Source organism: Stenella coeruleoalba, assembly GCF_951394435.1.
Source record: "Stenella coeruleoalba genome assembly, chromosome: 2".
Classification (NCBI taxonomy): Eukaryota; Metazoa; Chordata; class Mammalia; order Artiodactyla; family Delphinidae; genus Stenella; species Stenella coeruleoalba.
The window spans coordinates 49,258,619-49,275,721 of NC_137147.1; the positions used below are offsets into that span (position 1 = coordinate 49,258,619).

Below are 17,103 nucleotides of genomic sequence, written 5' to 3' on the forward strand. Positions count from 1 at the left end.
ATTAATTTTCAGCAAATGCCTTTTCAACAAATAGACGTTTCCTACACTTACTGTGAAGCTAGAGTTTTTTTTAAAGGGGCAGGAAAAGCTGACACTTTAGTGCAAATATTCTTCTTCTAAAGCAATATTGCACCAACAGTTTCTGTTACATTGCTGAAAACTCAAATTACCAGGTGGCATCCCAAGTTTTTAAGCAACTGTGATTAACAAAACCAAATAAATAAAAACGGGTACACTTCTGTTTTGTTTCTGGGAGTACTTAAACTCTAAGCCCAACATTGAAAGACTGCTTTCTGGGCTACTGTTTCTGATATTCATCTGTCTCCTTTGTCTTCCATATACTAGCATATTCTTTGCCTTCTTTTCTAGTCCAAAGCGATCAAGTTTATAGAGCATTGATTTCTCATACCAGCTTAAGCCTAGACAGGCTTGTTGTGGCACCTATTGGATTCTATTTTAATTCCTTGTCCTTATCACACGGACCCGGTAAACAAACAACCCTAAATTTAAATCCTAGGTCTATAACATAAATTATCAAACTTCTGGGAAGTTATACTCTCTGTGTGTCAGATTCCTTATATATTAAAATAAGGATAATAATGCCTACCTTTTAAGAATTGACTTTTTTTTTTCGGTACGCGGGCCTCTCACTGCTGTGGCCTCTCCCGCTGCGGAGCACAGGCTCCAGACGCGCAGGCTCAGCGGCCATGGCTCACGGGCCTAGCCACTCCGCAGCATGTGGGATCTTCCTGGACCGGGGCACAACCCGTGTCCCCTGCATCGGCAGGCGGACTCTCAACCACTGCACCACCAGGGAAGCCCAAGAATTGACTTTTAAATGCTTAAATTTATTCAAACTTCTAGTTCAGTGTAGATCCAGGTACAGGTGGTGGGATTCTCAGTTTTGGAAGCACGGATTTGCTTCCCAGTTGTATGTATGGGTATGATCCTCAAACACCACCCAACTCTGGGTGTCAGCAGAGATGCTTTTCTGTTTTCTAGCTTCCATGGCCCCTGTAGGACCTAACAGCTCTCTGACCACTCAGATAAAAATAATACCTGTTATTGGTCCTATAGGGCCCTTATCTGAACTTTAGGTCCCCCTTACAAATTTTGCAAGTATCTCTCTTGCACTTTTCTTGGAAATCCTGTATTTTCCAATTCTGGATAGTTTAGCTTTCCCCTCTTCCCTTTGATTTCTAACTCGTCTGAAAAATATGTATTTAGCTAGATGATAAGGTCAGTTTACTGTCTTCCTTTCTAAGCTATCACCTGAGTTTTTTTCTCATCAGAGACCTCTGCCTTCTATGAGGGCCTGTTTTCTCTATTAACCTCACACCATGCCCCATTAAACATAAAAACATTCCATAGCATTATGTTATAGAAAATAAATTAGAAGACAACTCTAGGTTCTAATCTCAGTCCTTTAACTTACTAAATACTATGTGACTTTCACCAAGTTATTTAACCTACCTGAGACTCAGTTTTTTCATCTGCAAACAGGGAATATGTCTTGACAACTTAGGAGGCTAAAGATCAAATGCAATAAGGCAGATGAATGTGTCTTGAAAACTATAGTTCTAAACAATGCAGAAAGTATTATCCATTCAACAAAATACTGGTGATGGCAAAAGAATCAAGTCAAACTGCCAGAGTTGGAGTCCTAGCTCTATTATTTACCTTTTAATATGTAAAATGAGGATTATAATACCTACTTCATATGATATTAGTTCAGTGATGTTAGTTGTTATTATTAAATGCCTATTACACGTTAGGCATTGTACTGGTAATAAAATGGAATCAAGACAGACATGGCTAACATCTTTGCCAAAAACTTCTACTATGTCCTACTCCATATGCTACATTTTCTAAGTCATTTATGTCATATACACTTTACAGCAAAGAAAAATCTGAGTAGTAAAGCATTTCCATAGAACATCAAGATAAGACCCCACAATTCCACTATTTCTTTTCTGTGAAATTTCCAGTGAACACATAGTAACTGTGGTATTTATTTTCTTAATTCATCACTTGACTCAAAAGTCTTTTCATGACTTCTGGGTAAACTGCCTAGAATACATTTCTATCAAATGTAAATAAGACAGTGTTTCTGAAGGTAACATCCAAAGATGATCTGCTTCTCAATCACCTAAAATGCTAATAAAAGGCAGATTCCTAGACCTTATTTCAGATGTATTGAGGCAAAAGCTCTGCCTGGAAGATGTGGGAATCTGCATTTCTAATAAGTTCCCAGTGTGATTTTTATGCAAATCCCATTTGAGAACCACATTCTCAAGAAAGAAAAAACCTCCACTACATAAGAAATTTGTAACCAAAGGCAATACTGAAAAATAATGATCCAAAGCTTCGTGAAGGAGAAAAATTTTAATCGTCAGAATAAATTTTCACATGCCTGTCTCTTAACAGGGTTGAGTCAACAGTGCACAGAGATTAAGACCAAAATTGACTTGAACATACACACCTTAACTGTCACTATTCAAGAAACTCCTATTCTGGAGGCCAAGGGAAAGGACGGAAAGGGGACACTCTGAAAAAGTTTACCCATATTTCAGAAGAAGCAAACAAAACGGTGTTATTGCAGTAGTCACGCCTACTAAAATTGGGATTTGGTGATATCAGAAAATGGAACCGATTTCTCTTGAACTCGGACAACTAAAGACAGACCTCCCTGCTCCAACTCCCCGCATCTACCATAAACGTTGGATAATCTCTCAAATGTAGACTTTGCCTACTTGGGAGTTAAGCTGGTCCTGTGACCAATCAGAGGCAAGGAAAAATATGATCTTTTGATAAAAGATAATCAATTTTCATAAAAGATAACCAAAATAACTAATTAAAATTTATACCTCTCAATCTGATGGGCAGTTATAGAAGAGATCTCACTGAGACACGGAAGAGAGTCAATCAAGGAGCCCTGAACTCCTAGTGCCTGTAAACTTTCCAAATAACAATTCAAAGCTAATGAACAAACTACTTCTCTGCCCACTAAGCCACACTGGTCTGAGATCTGCTCTGGTGCAGATAATAAAATGCCCTAAGATGGCAGTGGGTTCACTGTGGCTGGAAGAAGTCGGGAGCCCAAAGAGGAAAAAGACGCCCAACCTGCCCACACTAACCGTCCGTCCGCACCCAGTCTGGAGCAGCAGAGCGGGCGGGGCTGCGATTTCTCCTGCATCACTGCGCCCTCTCTTCTCCGCCTGCGTGAGCACCGCCCTCCCACTCGCGGCGTGAACCCACTGGGCCTAGCCTCTCCTTCCCCCTCCCCTCGGCCTGATGCTGAATCATGAGCCCTGCATCTCCAAAAGGTAAAATCTGAGAACAATGCCACCCTTAGGGCTGGCCTGAATGGGGTACCAGGTCGGGGTGGGGCGGAAGACTGGAAACCACAACTTTGCTCCCCTTCTTCCCAAATTCCCCACCCAACCCCCAGATGAAAATGAGTACCGCAGCCTTAGGGGATTCCCAAGCGGCACCCCTTCTCAGGCGTCGCTCGGGTTGGCAAAGGTCAGACCTGGGCCCGGCGCGCTCCGCCTCATTGTTCCAACGCTGCCTACCAGCCTGCCCGCCAGCCAGGAGTCCGAGCCCTGCAAGGCCGGGGAGCCCGCAGCTCGTGGGGAAGGGGTGGGCGATCTCCGCCCCTCTCCTGTAACCACCGCCCCTGCCCACCACCCTCGCCCTTCCTGCCCACCTCCTTTCGCTAAAGCGGAACCGGCGAATCCCCCGGAGGCGACCGGGTGGGTGCTGTCCAAATGCTGGGAGGAGGAGGACTGGGGTGGGGTGGGGTGGGGAGGGTGGGGAGAAGCGGGAGTCTCCGGCCTGCGCTTGGCTGCAGCCTTCGCCCCTTCGCCCCACAGCCAGATGCCGGTTCCACGGGTCCCGCTCGGCCACCGTTCCTCCCGTCCGACAGGGAGCCGCTCGGCGGTGGCCATCTCCCAGCCCTGGATGCTGGCGCCGAGCAGCCCTTGGCCCTCCTCGTCTCCAGAAGCAGAAGGCGGAGGGCCCGTCCCCGTGCAGGCTGCAGAAGTCACCATACGCTACTCACCCCAACTGTTTCTGTCCCTGCGGTTCTTGGCCATGGTGGTCCGGGAACTGGTGGCTGTGGGGCGCTGTCACGGCGCTCGCTCTTCTCCCGGCCGCAGGTTGCTGGCGGTGGGAGGCTCTGTGCCCGCGCTGGGCGCAGTTCACTCAGACTCTGAGGATGTTGCTGTGGCGCTGGTGGGAAGGAGTGGGGAGGAGAAGGGAGGAGAAAGGGATGAACCAAGCTCAGCATCACAAGCCCAAGTTCACACAAATACCAGCGTCACACCCTCCCTACCTCAGCCCACCCCCAGAGCCTGAAGACAGTGACAGACAATGTACTGCAACATTTTCGATGGAAAAAACATACAAATAAATAGCACCCCCTTACACACTCTCAAAGAATTTAACAGCATTATACAGTCAGAAATAACACAAACCAGTATACTGCATGATTCTGTATGTTCAAATACCTGTTTCCTAGACCAGTTACAAATTAGTAGAAACATGCTGGCAACATTTACATAGCCAAAGAAATTTTAAAAATCTGCGTTTATCTACCAGGTACCATTTCCCCCCTAACTTAAAAGCAAGGTCACATTAGTAAAGAGGGTATCATGCATTTTTGTACCTGTATACTGAACAGGCCTGTCTTAAAATTAGGATAGCAAATTTAGATTAAGATCAAGATAAATGAAAGCTGGAGATTCACCATAATCTGTAACTAACTCCATTCTAGTGGGCAAAATTTCCCACTACATTTGCAGAGATATCACCTGGCGTTATACTGACAAATATTCTAAGTAAAGTCATACTATATAATCTGGAAGAGCCTTGGCAGTAACAAAGGTTGCAGACAATTTTGAAAGCAAAAGGCAGTAAATACTTAAAAAAAAATTCTCAATCTCTCCCTTTTCACTGGTTTCTTCCTCTTTCTAGGACATTTTCAATGTCCTAGAAACACTGTCCCTTCATGCTACCTGACCCTCAAGATACCATCATCCCATTCCTCACACAGTTTTCACCTGCATGTGGTTGTTGCCCATACTCTACACAGATCAGTTCTGCCTAGGAGATTACTGCTAGCTTCTTAATTACCAGATCCTTGGTCTCTGTTTACTCCTCATCATAAGCAACTCTTCACTCTGTGTCCCCTCAATGTAATTTACTATGATGGCTTCAGACAGGACCTCCATCCATGCTGTTGATTCCCAAATCTCTCTTCTAGTCTCAAGCTCTCTTGAGGAGAGATAATCATCATTCCAGAGCTGAATTTATAACTGCCTGAGGTCATCTTCAGTTTGTTTTCCTACTGACACTTCAAAATCAATATGTCAAAAACCAAAGTCTCTCACTCACCACTGCCAAATCTTATGCATTTCATATTTCAGTTAATGGTTCTATGACCTCAGATCACTGTAAACAAAGTTTACATTATGGTTTTAAAGGGGACTGTGTTCAACAGAGTTGCATTCCCTAAACACTAATGAGACAACATAGGAAGATAGAAATTATCTCACCCCATACCTACAAAACAAATTCATTGAATAAAAAGAAGCGTGTTCTGCTTTTCTTGTATTTCTTTACTATAATTCTCAGCTCACATTCTAGCCTGAAAATCCCTTTCAGGTGAATCCCATTAAAAAAGAGTACAGTAGATTCCACCCCCAAAATGTTATATATGTAATTCAGTATCTATTCCTAATTGAAAAAGAAACTTATTTTCAAAAAACCCTTTTTCTGCTGTAATTAATAAGTAATCTGTGAGCTAATACTTGAGACTGTGTGAATGTCTTGGCCAAGAACTTTTTCATCCAATGGTTTTTAGCATCCACTGACATCCTTGCATGAAGTGACTTTATATTAGTGATTTTAAAATAATTATACCACTTCTTTTACATTCTACATTTAGTAATTGGCATTTCCTCTGCCACCTTTGTTTGTTGAGTACCACTGTTCACTTCATGGATTCATAAAATCTAAAAAAACTTCACTGTATCATTTACCATCATTATTCTTTCTAATGCTCAAATTGCCCTAAACTTGACCAATGGTAGCTCCTTCAAGTTAACACCAGTGTCCTTTTAACATGTCCTATTTGTCTTTGATCATTTTCCTTGTTTTCTGGCACAAGAAAATGTTTCAAGTTTCCCTTGTATTTTCCCTGCCTCAGAACTAGGATTAACTGTTCCTCCAAGAAACTCTGGCTGCTTTTAATGAGAAAAGGAATTTAGAAACCAAGATCTGAATGCTAGTTGTGCTCACTGCTAGCTGGAATTTCACTGTTTCAAGACTCTTTCAGTGGACATTGTTAGAACACATTTATTTTTTAAAACCATAAGTTTAATCTACTCTAAAGAAATACCTCCAACAGTATGAAAATACATACATACAGAGTAATTTATTGCAGCATTTTTGTTATTGCAATATATTGGAAATAACCTAAATGCCCATATATAGGAGAGTGGTTAAATACACTATAATACATGTGCACAATGGAATACTATGTAGCTATAAAAAAGAATACAGAAGATCTTTATGAACTGATACATACTGAATTCCAGAATACATTGTTAAATGGAAAAAAAAAACCCAAAGCACAAATGCTTAACCCATCCTGTAAGAAAGAAAAGCATATAAAAAATGTATGTGCTCATCTGTGCAAAAGAAATACAGGATAAACTAGAAACCAATGAGATAAGTTATCTACAGGAGATGAGTGGGAATAGGATGGAAGCAATGGAAGAATGGGAATAGGGTAGTAAGGATTAGGACGACTGATGCTTCTCTAAGCGTAACCTTTTCCTAAAGCCCTGACTGTTAGAACCATGGCAATGTTTCACATTCTCCAAAATAAATAACTAAAATCAATCATGGTGGGATGAATTGGGAGATAGGGATTGACATATATACATTAATATGTATAAAATAGATTAATAAGAACCTGCTGTATAAAAAATAAATTAAATTAAAAAAATAAAATAAAATCAATCAGGATATGGGGCTAGGGGTGGAAGGAACTCAAAATGGAATTACAAACAGTAAAAAAAAAAAAAAGTGAACCTAACTATATTACAGGGGAATAACATAACTACACTGAAGTGTTTTCTAAACTTGAGGAGCTTTAGAAAATAGTATTTTGATTGTATGCTGTAAGACTAAAGACAAAAACTGTATACAAGTATTGCTCTTTAGTTCATAATTTTTTTTTCTCCCAGGACATACGTGGGTTAGCAATTCTGAAATTATTTATGTTTGCACTAGAGTTGAACAAATATATCGTGGGTAATCAGAGCCAGATTTCTTGTTTTGGAGATGAAGTTATAATAAGGAGAGGGAAAGGACAGAATGAACCCTGTGGTGTTGAACTGGAATCTGAGGTATCAGTATGATACAGTAAAAACACAAATAGCTAAATTAAAAAAAAATGGGCAGAGGCTCTAAATAGACATTTCTCCAAAGAAGATATACAAATGGCCAAGAAGCACATGAAAAGATGATTTAATGTTTTTAGTCACTAGGGAAATGCAAATCAAAATTTGAAAAACTGCAATGAGACATCACCTCAGAATGTAACCAAAAAGAAAGACAAAAAGTGTTGGTGAGGATGTGGAGAAACTGGCACTGCTGGTGGGAATACAGCCACTTTGGAAAACAGTCTGGCTGCTTCTCAAAAAGTTAGATATAGAGTTACCAATTGGCCCAGCAATTCCACTCATAGATATATACCCAAAAGAAATGAAAAACACATGTTCATGCAAAAACTTGTACAGAAATGTTCATAACAGCATTGTTTGTAGTAGCCAAAAGGTGGAAACAACCTAAATACCAATAACTATCAATGGATAAACAAAATATGGTATATATCCATACAATGGAATATTATTTAGCCATAAAAAGGAATGAAGTACTGATAAATGCTACACCATGGATGAACCTTGAAAACATTATGCTAACTGAATGAAGCCAGTCACAAAGACCACGTATTGTATGATTCCATTTATATAAAATGCCCCCAATTGACAAATCTATAGAGACAGATAGTAGATTAAAGGTTGCCTAAGGCTAGAGAGGGTGGGTGGGAGGTTGGGGAGAAATTGGGGAGCAATTGCTATTGAATACAAAGCATCTTTTGGGGGTAATAAAAATGTTTAAAAATTTTTATTGAAATCAATTCTGTTCAACTCTGTGAATATACTAAAAATCACTTAGTTATATAAATTGGTGAATTATATGGTATGTGAGTTATATCTCAATAAGGCTGTGTTTTAAAAGTCAAAGTCAAGTTTATTTTAAATCAGAAAAAAAGAGGAAAAGGTATTTGTACTTTAGTACTCTAGATCCTCTCTCCTCCTGACTCCTCTGGGATATTACTCCAAAAATTATTCCCTCCCTCCTATAACCTCAATTATTTTTTCTTCTATTGGTTCCTTCACCATGCTCATTTTCCCCCAAAAAACTCTCAATCAGGAGTTTTTCAGTAATCGATGATCCAACTTGCTCCTTCCCTCTATAACTAGCAATCCTGTTAAAGTATATCAGTTAGAACGCTTTTGGCTATAACTCAAAATGGCTTAAATAAAAGGACATTTACTGTCCTAATTTTTTTGAAGACAGGTTGGTTTTATGGTGGTTCATTCATCAGTGCAACATCATCATGGATAAGTTAGGATAAAGAATTGGCTGCTGTAAAAAAAAACTACAGTGGTTTAAGACACTTATTTCTCTCTCATGAAATAATCTGAGTGTAAGCCATCCAGGACTAATATAGTGGCCTCTTTATACTTTCTTCCACCCTTAACTTGGGACTTCCATCATGTAATCCAAGATGGCTGCTTGGACATTCACATCCTCATTCCAGCCATGTAGAAAGGAAGAAAAGGAAGAAGTGGATATATCCAATCTGCAGGTACAACTCAGAAGTTGCACACATCAGCTCAACTCAAATACCATTGACCATACATGTCCCACGCAGTTGATAAATATACCATGTATTTAACTAAAATTTGGGGAATCTAATACCACAGAAAGAAGAGAAATGGATACTGAAGAATACAAGCAGACTTTTTCACTAGGACCAAGATTGCATTCTACCATACTGTGTGTGGGCTTATTTTCTAATGCAAGCTCCTGCCATAGTTCCAAAACGGCATCTGCCATTCCAGTCATCAGAGGCACACAGCCATGCCTAGAGACAGAAAAAGGCATGTCTATGTCTTGTGTACCTTGTTAAAAAGCACTCCAGCAGACTTTTCCTCATGTGTCATTGTCCACAATGGTCTAAGCCTAAACCATCCCCTTAACAAGAGGAATGAGGCTAGGCCAATCGATATTTACCCCCTAAGACTGGGGAAGGTCTCAGTGTCCTTTAATGGACATAGCCACTCAGAAAAGGTCCACAAAATTGTGGTTCTGATAATACAGAAAGAGGATTGTTTCTGAGCAGAATGCCCAAGGTCGTAATCATAGCTTCCATTTCCCCCTCACCCTCCACTAGTATCTCAGCTGGTAGGGTGATCCAAACTTTACTCCCATAGGATCCAAGTCCTTACTGGTCTTATATTTACTGGATTGCTGCAGTTTCCCATTGTTCAGTAATTGTGGACATATGAAAACCAAGAGGTACCCTAGTGTATACCTGGGGTTCCAGATATAGTCCTTATTCTCTTTGTCGAGCAACAACCAATTTCCCCTTGGTAATTAAGACCAATCACCCCAACCAGTACAATGAACCCCTCTCTAACTGTTGGCTCAGTGGTCTGAACACCTCATATAGCCCGGGTGGTAGTGTCAGCTTCCTATTTAATGGAACTGTGACTGGGTTATCTGGGGAAAGTATCTGTCCCTTGCACACCAGGGCCTTCAGATCCACCAAGCCCAATGTTTTAGAGTCAAAGTTGTACAGACAAAAATTCTTCAACTGAATTATTAGGAATAATAAAAGGGTCACTCCTACCTCCACCCCCTGGTTGCTCGGCCCATGCATTCTGAATATGGGGTAGATGGCAATATATATTGGCTACTGAGTTAAATCCTATATCATATCCTCATAGGGGTTATCTCTCAGCCAACGGATCCTTCAGCAGGACTTTCCTCCATTGTATCATACTAGATGCTTCTAAGTGATGGGTTTGAGGTAAGATCAGTTAATTTCATGGGCATGACTCCATTGCCACACTTCCTCATAGTAAGATGAGTTTCTTGCTCAAATTTAACGTTGTTTGTGATACATAGTGATGAAATAAGGCATTCTGTAAGTCCATAATTGTGGTACTAGTAGAAGCTTTCCAAGCAGGGATGGTAAACCTGTATCTGGACTATGTATCTATTCCCATGAGGACAAATTGCTCTTCCCTCCATAATCAAAGGGACCTGGTTTAATTAAACTGCCACCAGGTAACTGACTGGTCTAAGGAATCGTACCTTACTAGGGTCACTGCAATGGCCTCTGCTATAAGGAAGCTAAATACACCATAGAGGCAGTAACCGTATTACCCTTGGCAAGTGGAAGCCCATGCCACTGAATCTGTGTTTAGCCTCCATTCCTATTGCCACATGGCCCCACTGAACTAGTACTAAGGTAACTAGGTAGAGGCTGACTGACATCCATAGGACAGATCATCTTGTATACCTGATTACTGGGACGGATGCCCTCTTGTGGGCAGGCAAATGGTTCACAGACATTTTCACATTCCGGGTCAATTTTGAGACTCCATCCATAATACATCTCCCACTGACTTCCTTATTTCTGATCATCTTCTTTCCAAGTTATTGCCAGCTTATTAATTACTGTGCATAAATCAGTATAGATCCATACCTCAGGCTCTCTTTCATTCCTAACACAGAGGACAACCAGATGTTTTATTCAAAATTATGCCCTCTAGGAAAATTTCTCTTCATCTCTATTTTTCAGGACCACTTTACTATGAAGTAGGGCCATAATTCAGTGGCTCTGTGCTTCTAGTTGGTGCTAGTACATCATCCAGACCATTAATAAACCAGGCCCAAGCTTTTCCTTCCTCTGCTAAATGACCATGAGCCCAAAGACAGGGTTCAAAAAAAGGTGGCAAAGAAGTAGGGGCAGGTACAATGAAAGTTAGTCCATGTACTTTACTTGTGCCTTCCAGATCAGCTCAGGCTACCCCAGTATATACCTTTCCATTTGACAATGGAATTCTGCTGCCCATGTTCAATTTATGAGTCATCAGATAAAATCCAGTTCCTAAAGAGCAGTTCACAGCACAAAATCACTTAGAATCCTGTGGTCAGGTGTTTAGTATCTGCCGAGCCCTGGTAGCAAGCCAAGAGTTGCTTTTCAACTGAGCTGAATACAGGAACCCCTGTATCAATTCTCATATAAACTTTAAAACCACCCTGGGGATCAAAGTTACATATCAGATGATCAATTCAAGCTGGATAAAAAAAGGATGTGCACTGCCTTCCTCAACTCTTCTTTTGAAAACTCCCATTATAATGACCTGATACTGATTCTGAATGAGACACATGTTCTACTGCTCTCCAGAACAAAACAGAATTCTCCTATACTTTGAAAACACAGTTTTGGCCTCAACAGACAACTGATCCTCATTAGTAACAGAAAGAATAGTTTAACTATTTCAAAATCCAAATGATAATTATGGCAAATGCCTTCCAATATTTAATTGATTTATATTTAACAAACCTATAAAGCTCAATCACATAAAATTACATTTTGCAACTAGCTTATGTTGGAAGATTCATCAGGAAATTATATTGTTTAAGCCTATATGTTCCATACTAAAATTATTGTCCTCATGCTCTGTTTTGTCACACTTGAGGGTTTTAATTAGCCATTCTGTCTTGGTTACTAAATTGTGAAACTTACCTAGGTAGAAGTTGAAAAATTTTATGTCCTTCATTTGTTTTCTGTTTTTTTGGCTGCACTGTGCTGTATGCGGGAACTTAGTTCCCTGACCAGGGATCTAACCCATGCCCCCTGCAGTGGAAGCGCAGTGTCTTAACCACTGGACTGCCAGGGAAGTCCCCGTGTCCCCCAATTTTAAAAAATTAAGCCTCGGCTAAAATTGAAACAAAAGGCCACAGATTATAATTAGCATTTTACTAAAGAACTTGGAAAGAAGGGAAAAACACTATAAAGCATAGAGCAAACCATAAAAGGTCGTTAGGTAGATAACAGGAAAACATGGAATATATTTACATGTCAGATATTATGAAGACACAAAGAATATATGACAGTTATATCAAGCCATACTTATTCAATACCTTGGCATTATGAAATTTGGTAGTTTGTAAGAAACTCTTCTGTGCTCAGTTGAAAACTTTTTATTGTTATGTTACCTTCAACCTTGAAACCATGTGCTTAATTGTTTAGGACATAAATTTAAATTTATGCACTGTATGTTTATTTTATGGAAATTGAATGTGAATTTCTTTACTAACCATGAAATATTTAACAGACAAGCTATGACGTCACTGATCTTGATAAAATTAACTCAACCAGTATTTAAAAATTCTAAAGATTCTCTTGGAGTTAGTATAAAGCAGATGTTTTTTGCTTGCAACAACTGTGGTACAAGTAAAAGAACGATTATGGCAGACACTTCTTAACCACCACATAAAATCTTGACTTTTTCCATGCTAGCCACCTCTGGGTTGATGATCAAAGCATGTGGATCTGCCATTACTGGCAGCATAAAGTATCTGCACTCCAGGGTCTTGTTGAAGCCTATGACCTCAAACTTTTTATTGCCTAATTCAAATCAAACATTGTGTTTCAAGACTAACATGCTTAAAGGAGTATCAGAAAAACATTTATCCTTGTTTCAAACTGGGAATTCAGAGTTTTCATTTTAGGAAGGCGCATGAGGTAAGTTTTCCTAAACTCTTAGTATCAGGAAAAGATGTAACTCTCTCTCAATTAACTGGTTTACTGTGATCTCAAAAACACTATAAAACCCTCTGCTTTGGCCAATTTGCTGTATTGTTCTGCTTTCTTATTTTTCCTTTCTTTAACATCATACCTATCTCCTCATTTTTATCTTATGTTATAGTATGCATTTTCTGTATGCTGCCTCAAATTCTCTGAGGAATAATGTAGGTATAAATAAGTAAGGATAAATAAATTTCAGACTAGAAAAAGAATCAATGCTTATAGGATCAAAGGGGGAAAAAAAGAAATCTATGACAGTAAATAAGTACTAGGATACCAATAGAACATTTGAAAAGATTTTGAGTCATTGAAGCCAAAAGTATTTGCCCACCAAAACAAGTGCCAAGAAGCTCTGAAAGAAGGAACTGTTCTTCAACCATTTTTTCAATGCAGCAAACACATAGGCTTTGTCCATAGAGCATGTTAAGTCTGAGCTTACTTATGTTCCCTAAATAAGTGCCCTTTGTGCACGGAGCACAAGAAAATACATATATTCCCTGTCCTGTTAAGGTGTGAATTTAATTTCTACATTATGCAATTGATTACAATGATCAACAACAAGGAGTACATTGCCCAAGAATGGAATTGAATTGGATGTTCAAAGCCGCAAGCCAACAACTTGCTCTTTTGTGATTTTTTTCAGTCACTAAATGCAATGGCCAAGTGTTAGCTGGCTTTTTTGTTCAAACCTTCACTGGGCTCTAGAAATAACTTTGCCAGTGTACAAACTGGCAACTTTATTTCTACCTTCAGAACAAGACTGGAACTGAAACTGCAAAACAGCTTGTTAATATCAGCCAAATTACTTCCCTAAACTCCTGTTCCATATTCTGTGCATTATGAAGTATTTTACAACCTTTTATATTTTGAGAACCCTTTTTATAATCCTGTAAAATGCTTTATAAACACTTCCGGTGTCTAATGCAAAACCTTATCCTTTTCAAGCTGCAGATAAGGATACGGAGACATTGCCAAATACGATGTCTTTCTTGTCCCAGATCACATACTGAGGAAGTGGTAGAGCCAGAACCAGGTTGTGGTCCCTGACTTTGTTTCAGGTTCTGCAGAACTCGTGACCCAAGGAGCGATACCCGCGTTCAGACACCGCGTGTGCCCAACAGGGATAAAGGCCATCGAGACTTCCTAGGAATTCAGACTTTCAGAAATGTCTTGGGAAAACTCAGCAGAAGACAGGTTGCGCAGGCGTGCAGTGAAGCCTCAAACTCGTATCACCGAGAATGATTTGCAAAACAGGACGGTGCAGTAGGGTGTGCCGCGACTTAGTTAATCTGGCACTCCACTCCCCCACCTCCTTCCTTGGTGCCCCACTGCCAGGTGACTTCTCACCTGGCCCAGTGCCCTCAACGTACCTTTTCTGAACTGAGAGGGCTGCGTTCCCTTCGCCCTCGTGCCCACCCTTCTCCCTCTAGCCGTTACCTTCTAAGATTACCTGACAAAGCGGGGGGCGGTTTAGCGGAGGCGCTTCGGCCCACGAATGCCCGGGGGCGTCCCTAAGCCCCGAGGGTGGGAAGCAGAGCCTGGGCCCGGAAAGGACGCGCCGGCCCGGGGGGCGCGGCGGCCCGGCCGGGAGAGTGTCGTGTCCCGAGCAGGCCTCAGGGCGGCACTCTGGCCCTGCGGCCGGCGTACTCGGGCGGGCAGCTGGGCGCCGACCCACACTGGCCGGGAACGTGTCTCCCGGTGACGCAGCCCCGGGTGGAGAGCGTGGTGCGGCGGCGGCGACGGTACGCCCCTCCGCCGCCCGCGAGAGAACGTGCGGTGCAGCGGGAGGCGGAGACGGCGCCGAACCTGGAGCGGCCGGCGGGCGCCTGGAAGCAGGACGCTGGCGCCGGCGAGGAAGTAGGTCCCAGGCGCGGCGCTCAACAAAGAGTGGGGCCGCTCCCCTCAGGTACCCAGCCGGCCCCGGGCCCCGGCGGGCAGGCAGACCCGGCTCGGCAGTTCGCGGGCGGTCGGGGAGGGGGGAAGGGCCGAGGCCGGAACGCGGCGACTAGGCGCCGGGGACCCTTTCAGGCCCGGTGGTTCGCTGGCCCCGGCCGGGCGGAAGGGACGGGGCTGGGCCGCTCGGGGTTGTAGCCTCTGCTCGTTCCTCGTGCAGGCGGAGCTGCGGGCAGAGGCTCCATGTTGGGAAGCGGCGCCGCTCGTCCTTGTTAGCGGGAATCGGGGCGCCGCGGGCAGAGCCGGCGGGAGCCGGGCCCTGAGCGAAGATGGAGGCCCCTCTGCGGCCTGGCGCGGACATCCTGAGGCGGAACCCGCAGCACGACTACGAGCTCGTTCAGAGGGTCGGCAGCGGCACCTACGGGGACGTCTATAAGGTGAGGCAGGCCGGGCTTTCTCCCTGCGGCCCGCTGGCTCCCGGGTATAGGGCCACTTTCTGGGGAAGTATGAGGAGGGGGGAGGATGCTTTTATTGTTGCATCTTGGAGATGCCGCGGCCGGGTTCAGTGTACTCGATTCAGGGCACCTTTTATTCACTGCTTGCTCTAATCGCTCCAACAAGCAGAACTAAACACACCTTTGCAAACTACCGTAGTACTTTTTTGTGGTGTAAAGGGTTTTTAACGCTTATTTATGGTATCCAAGGGAGTTCGAATCCGCTTATGGAGTTGCCCTTGAGGATGTTCTTGTCTTAGCATGGAAAAATGCTTCCTGGAAAACAGTAGACCAGAAAGTATGTTGACATTCCGACATTTGCATAAAAAACTTTTTCATGGATAATCGTGGTTTAAAAAGCCCTATGAAACCCTGTCTCTCAATTTTAAGTCTAATACTGGGTCAGAGTGACTTGTGCACAAACATTACCCAGTGAAGAACGATGCTTTTCCCGGCAGAAGTTTCATTATTTGTATCCGCTTGATGATTCTTTTTCTACTTTAGCAGTTCCTCTCTTTGAGATTTATAACATACCATGACCAAGAGTGGTTAAGAGCTGCTGTATTTTTATTATACTCGTTTGCTTTATTTGAGACAAATGATGAGGATGAGTTACTCTTAATTTGAGATTTAAAAAAAACATCATAGAGAAGCAAACCCAGGTCCCTAAATCCACTGAGTTCTTGAAGGATGAAGAGGAAAGATTGTTTTAGATTGCCTTATGCTTTTTGTTCTCTGTTCCAGAAAGGGAGCACTAATGCAACTCACATGGGTATATCAAGGGAAATTTCCTTTGATTCGGAACAGCTTTGTTTATTGGATTTAATGATGTTAGGTATCCCATTATTCCAAACAGCACTCCTTCATATACCTGAAATGGCTTTGTGTCATATGGGTAATTAACCAGCCTTTAGGGTATGTTGTTTTTTACAGGTAATATGGTAATATGGAAGAAAAAACATCCCTTCTTCCTAACTTTTCTGTTTTTGTGTAATATCCTCCCTATTAATAGTAACAATTTGAGGTTGTGTTATGACAGTTCTAGCACTGTTTGATTCTATTGAGATGAAATGTAATGGGTAGGCTTTTTATTCTTTAAACAAGCATTTGAATCTTCTGTACTAGGTACTGTTCTGTATGGGATGTTGAATTGGGAGGACGGTTCCAGCTTTTGCCTTGTGAATAATTTTAATTCAAAGTAGGTAATTATAATAGAATCCTCTTCTTTATGTAGAATTAGGGGTAGTTAACTCTTAACTGTTTATTCATGGATTAGACATGTTGTGGAATGCTTTTTAAACAATGGAAATTCCTATTTGCCTTCTCAGTCCCACTTTTTAGTTACCTTCATCTTATGATTCACTGTGTATTACACTAGTTCATGTTAGTCACACAATTGGTAATTAATTCAGTTCATGTTAATAATACAATAATCTGAATTCCAATTCTTGTATATTTTCTCTCCTTCCTACTACACGAAAATTTAAAATGTTTTCCCCACAAAACTCCCAAGGTCTTCACCTTTTTTCTTTATAAATATAACAACTAAAGCAACTGTCTGGAGCAGGATTTTATCCTTGCCGGGGAAAGCAAAGGGTTATATTAAAGGGACAGCTAATGCTCGGCTTTTACCCTGGTGCCTCCCTGCCCTATCTCTCTCTTCAACAGCTCCTAAACAGAGGATCAAGACAATATTTATCATACACCACTTTCAAACACCCTCCCCACAAATGATCCCCTTCCCTCATA

At 41.8% G+C, this 17,103-nt stretch overlaps 2 protein-coding genes across 3 annotated transcripts in view; one reads left to right on the forward strand and one right to left on the reverse strand.

Moving 5' to 3' along the window:
- ATL1 (atlastin GTPase 1) overlaps positions 1–14,505 on the reverse strand; it is an 88,966-nt gene extending 74,461 nt beyond the window's left edge. The window contains exons 1-2 of one of the 2 annotated variants that reach the window (XM_079914280.1): positions 14,418–14,505; positions 4,064–4,233 (exon numbers count right to left, since the gene is read on the reverse strand). In XM_079914280.1, the coding sequence (XP_079770406.1) occupies positions 4,064–4,097 (34 nt within the window). In that variant the 5' untranslated portion in view covers positions 4,098–4,233; positions 14,418–14,505. Of the gene's footprint in view, positions 1–4,063; positions 4,362–14,417 lie in introns of those variants that run through there. The other variant, XM_079914281.1, reaches the window with a different exon arrangement.
- MAP4K5 (mitogen-activated protein kinase kinase kinase kinase 5) overlaps positions 14,403–17,103 on the forward strand; it is a 139,194-nt gene continuing 136,493 nt past the window's right edge. Inside the window, exons 1-2 of the mRNA XM_079914284.1 lie at positions 14,403–14,873; positions 15,081–15,297. Coding sequence (XP_079770410.1) covers positions 15,190–15,297 — 108 coding nt within the window. The 5' untranslated portion in view covers positions 14,403–14,873; positions 15,081–15,189. The remainder of the gene's footprint in view (positions 14,874–15,080; positions 15,298–17,103) is intronic.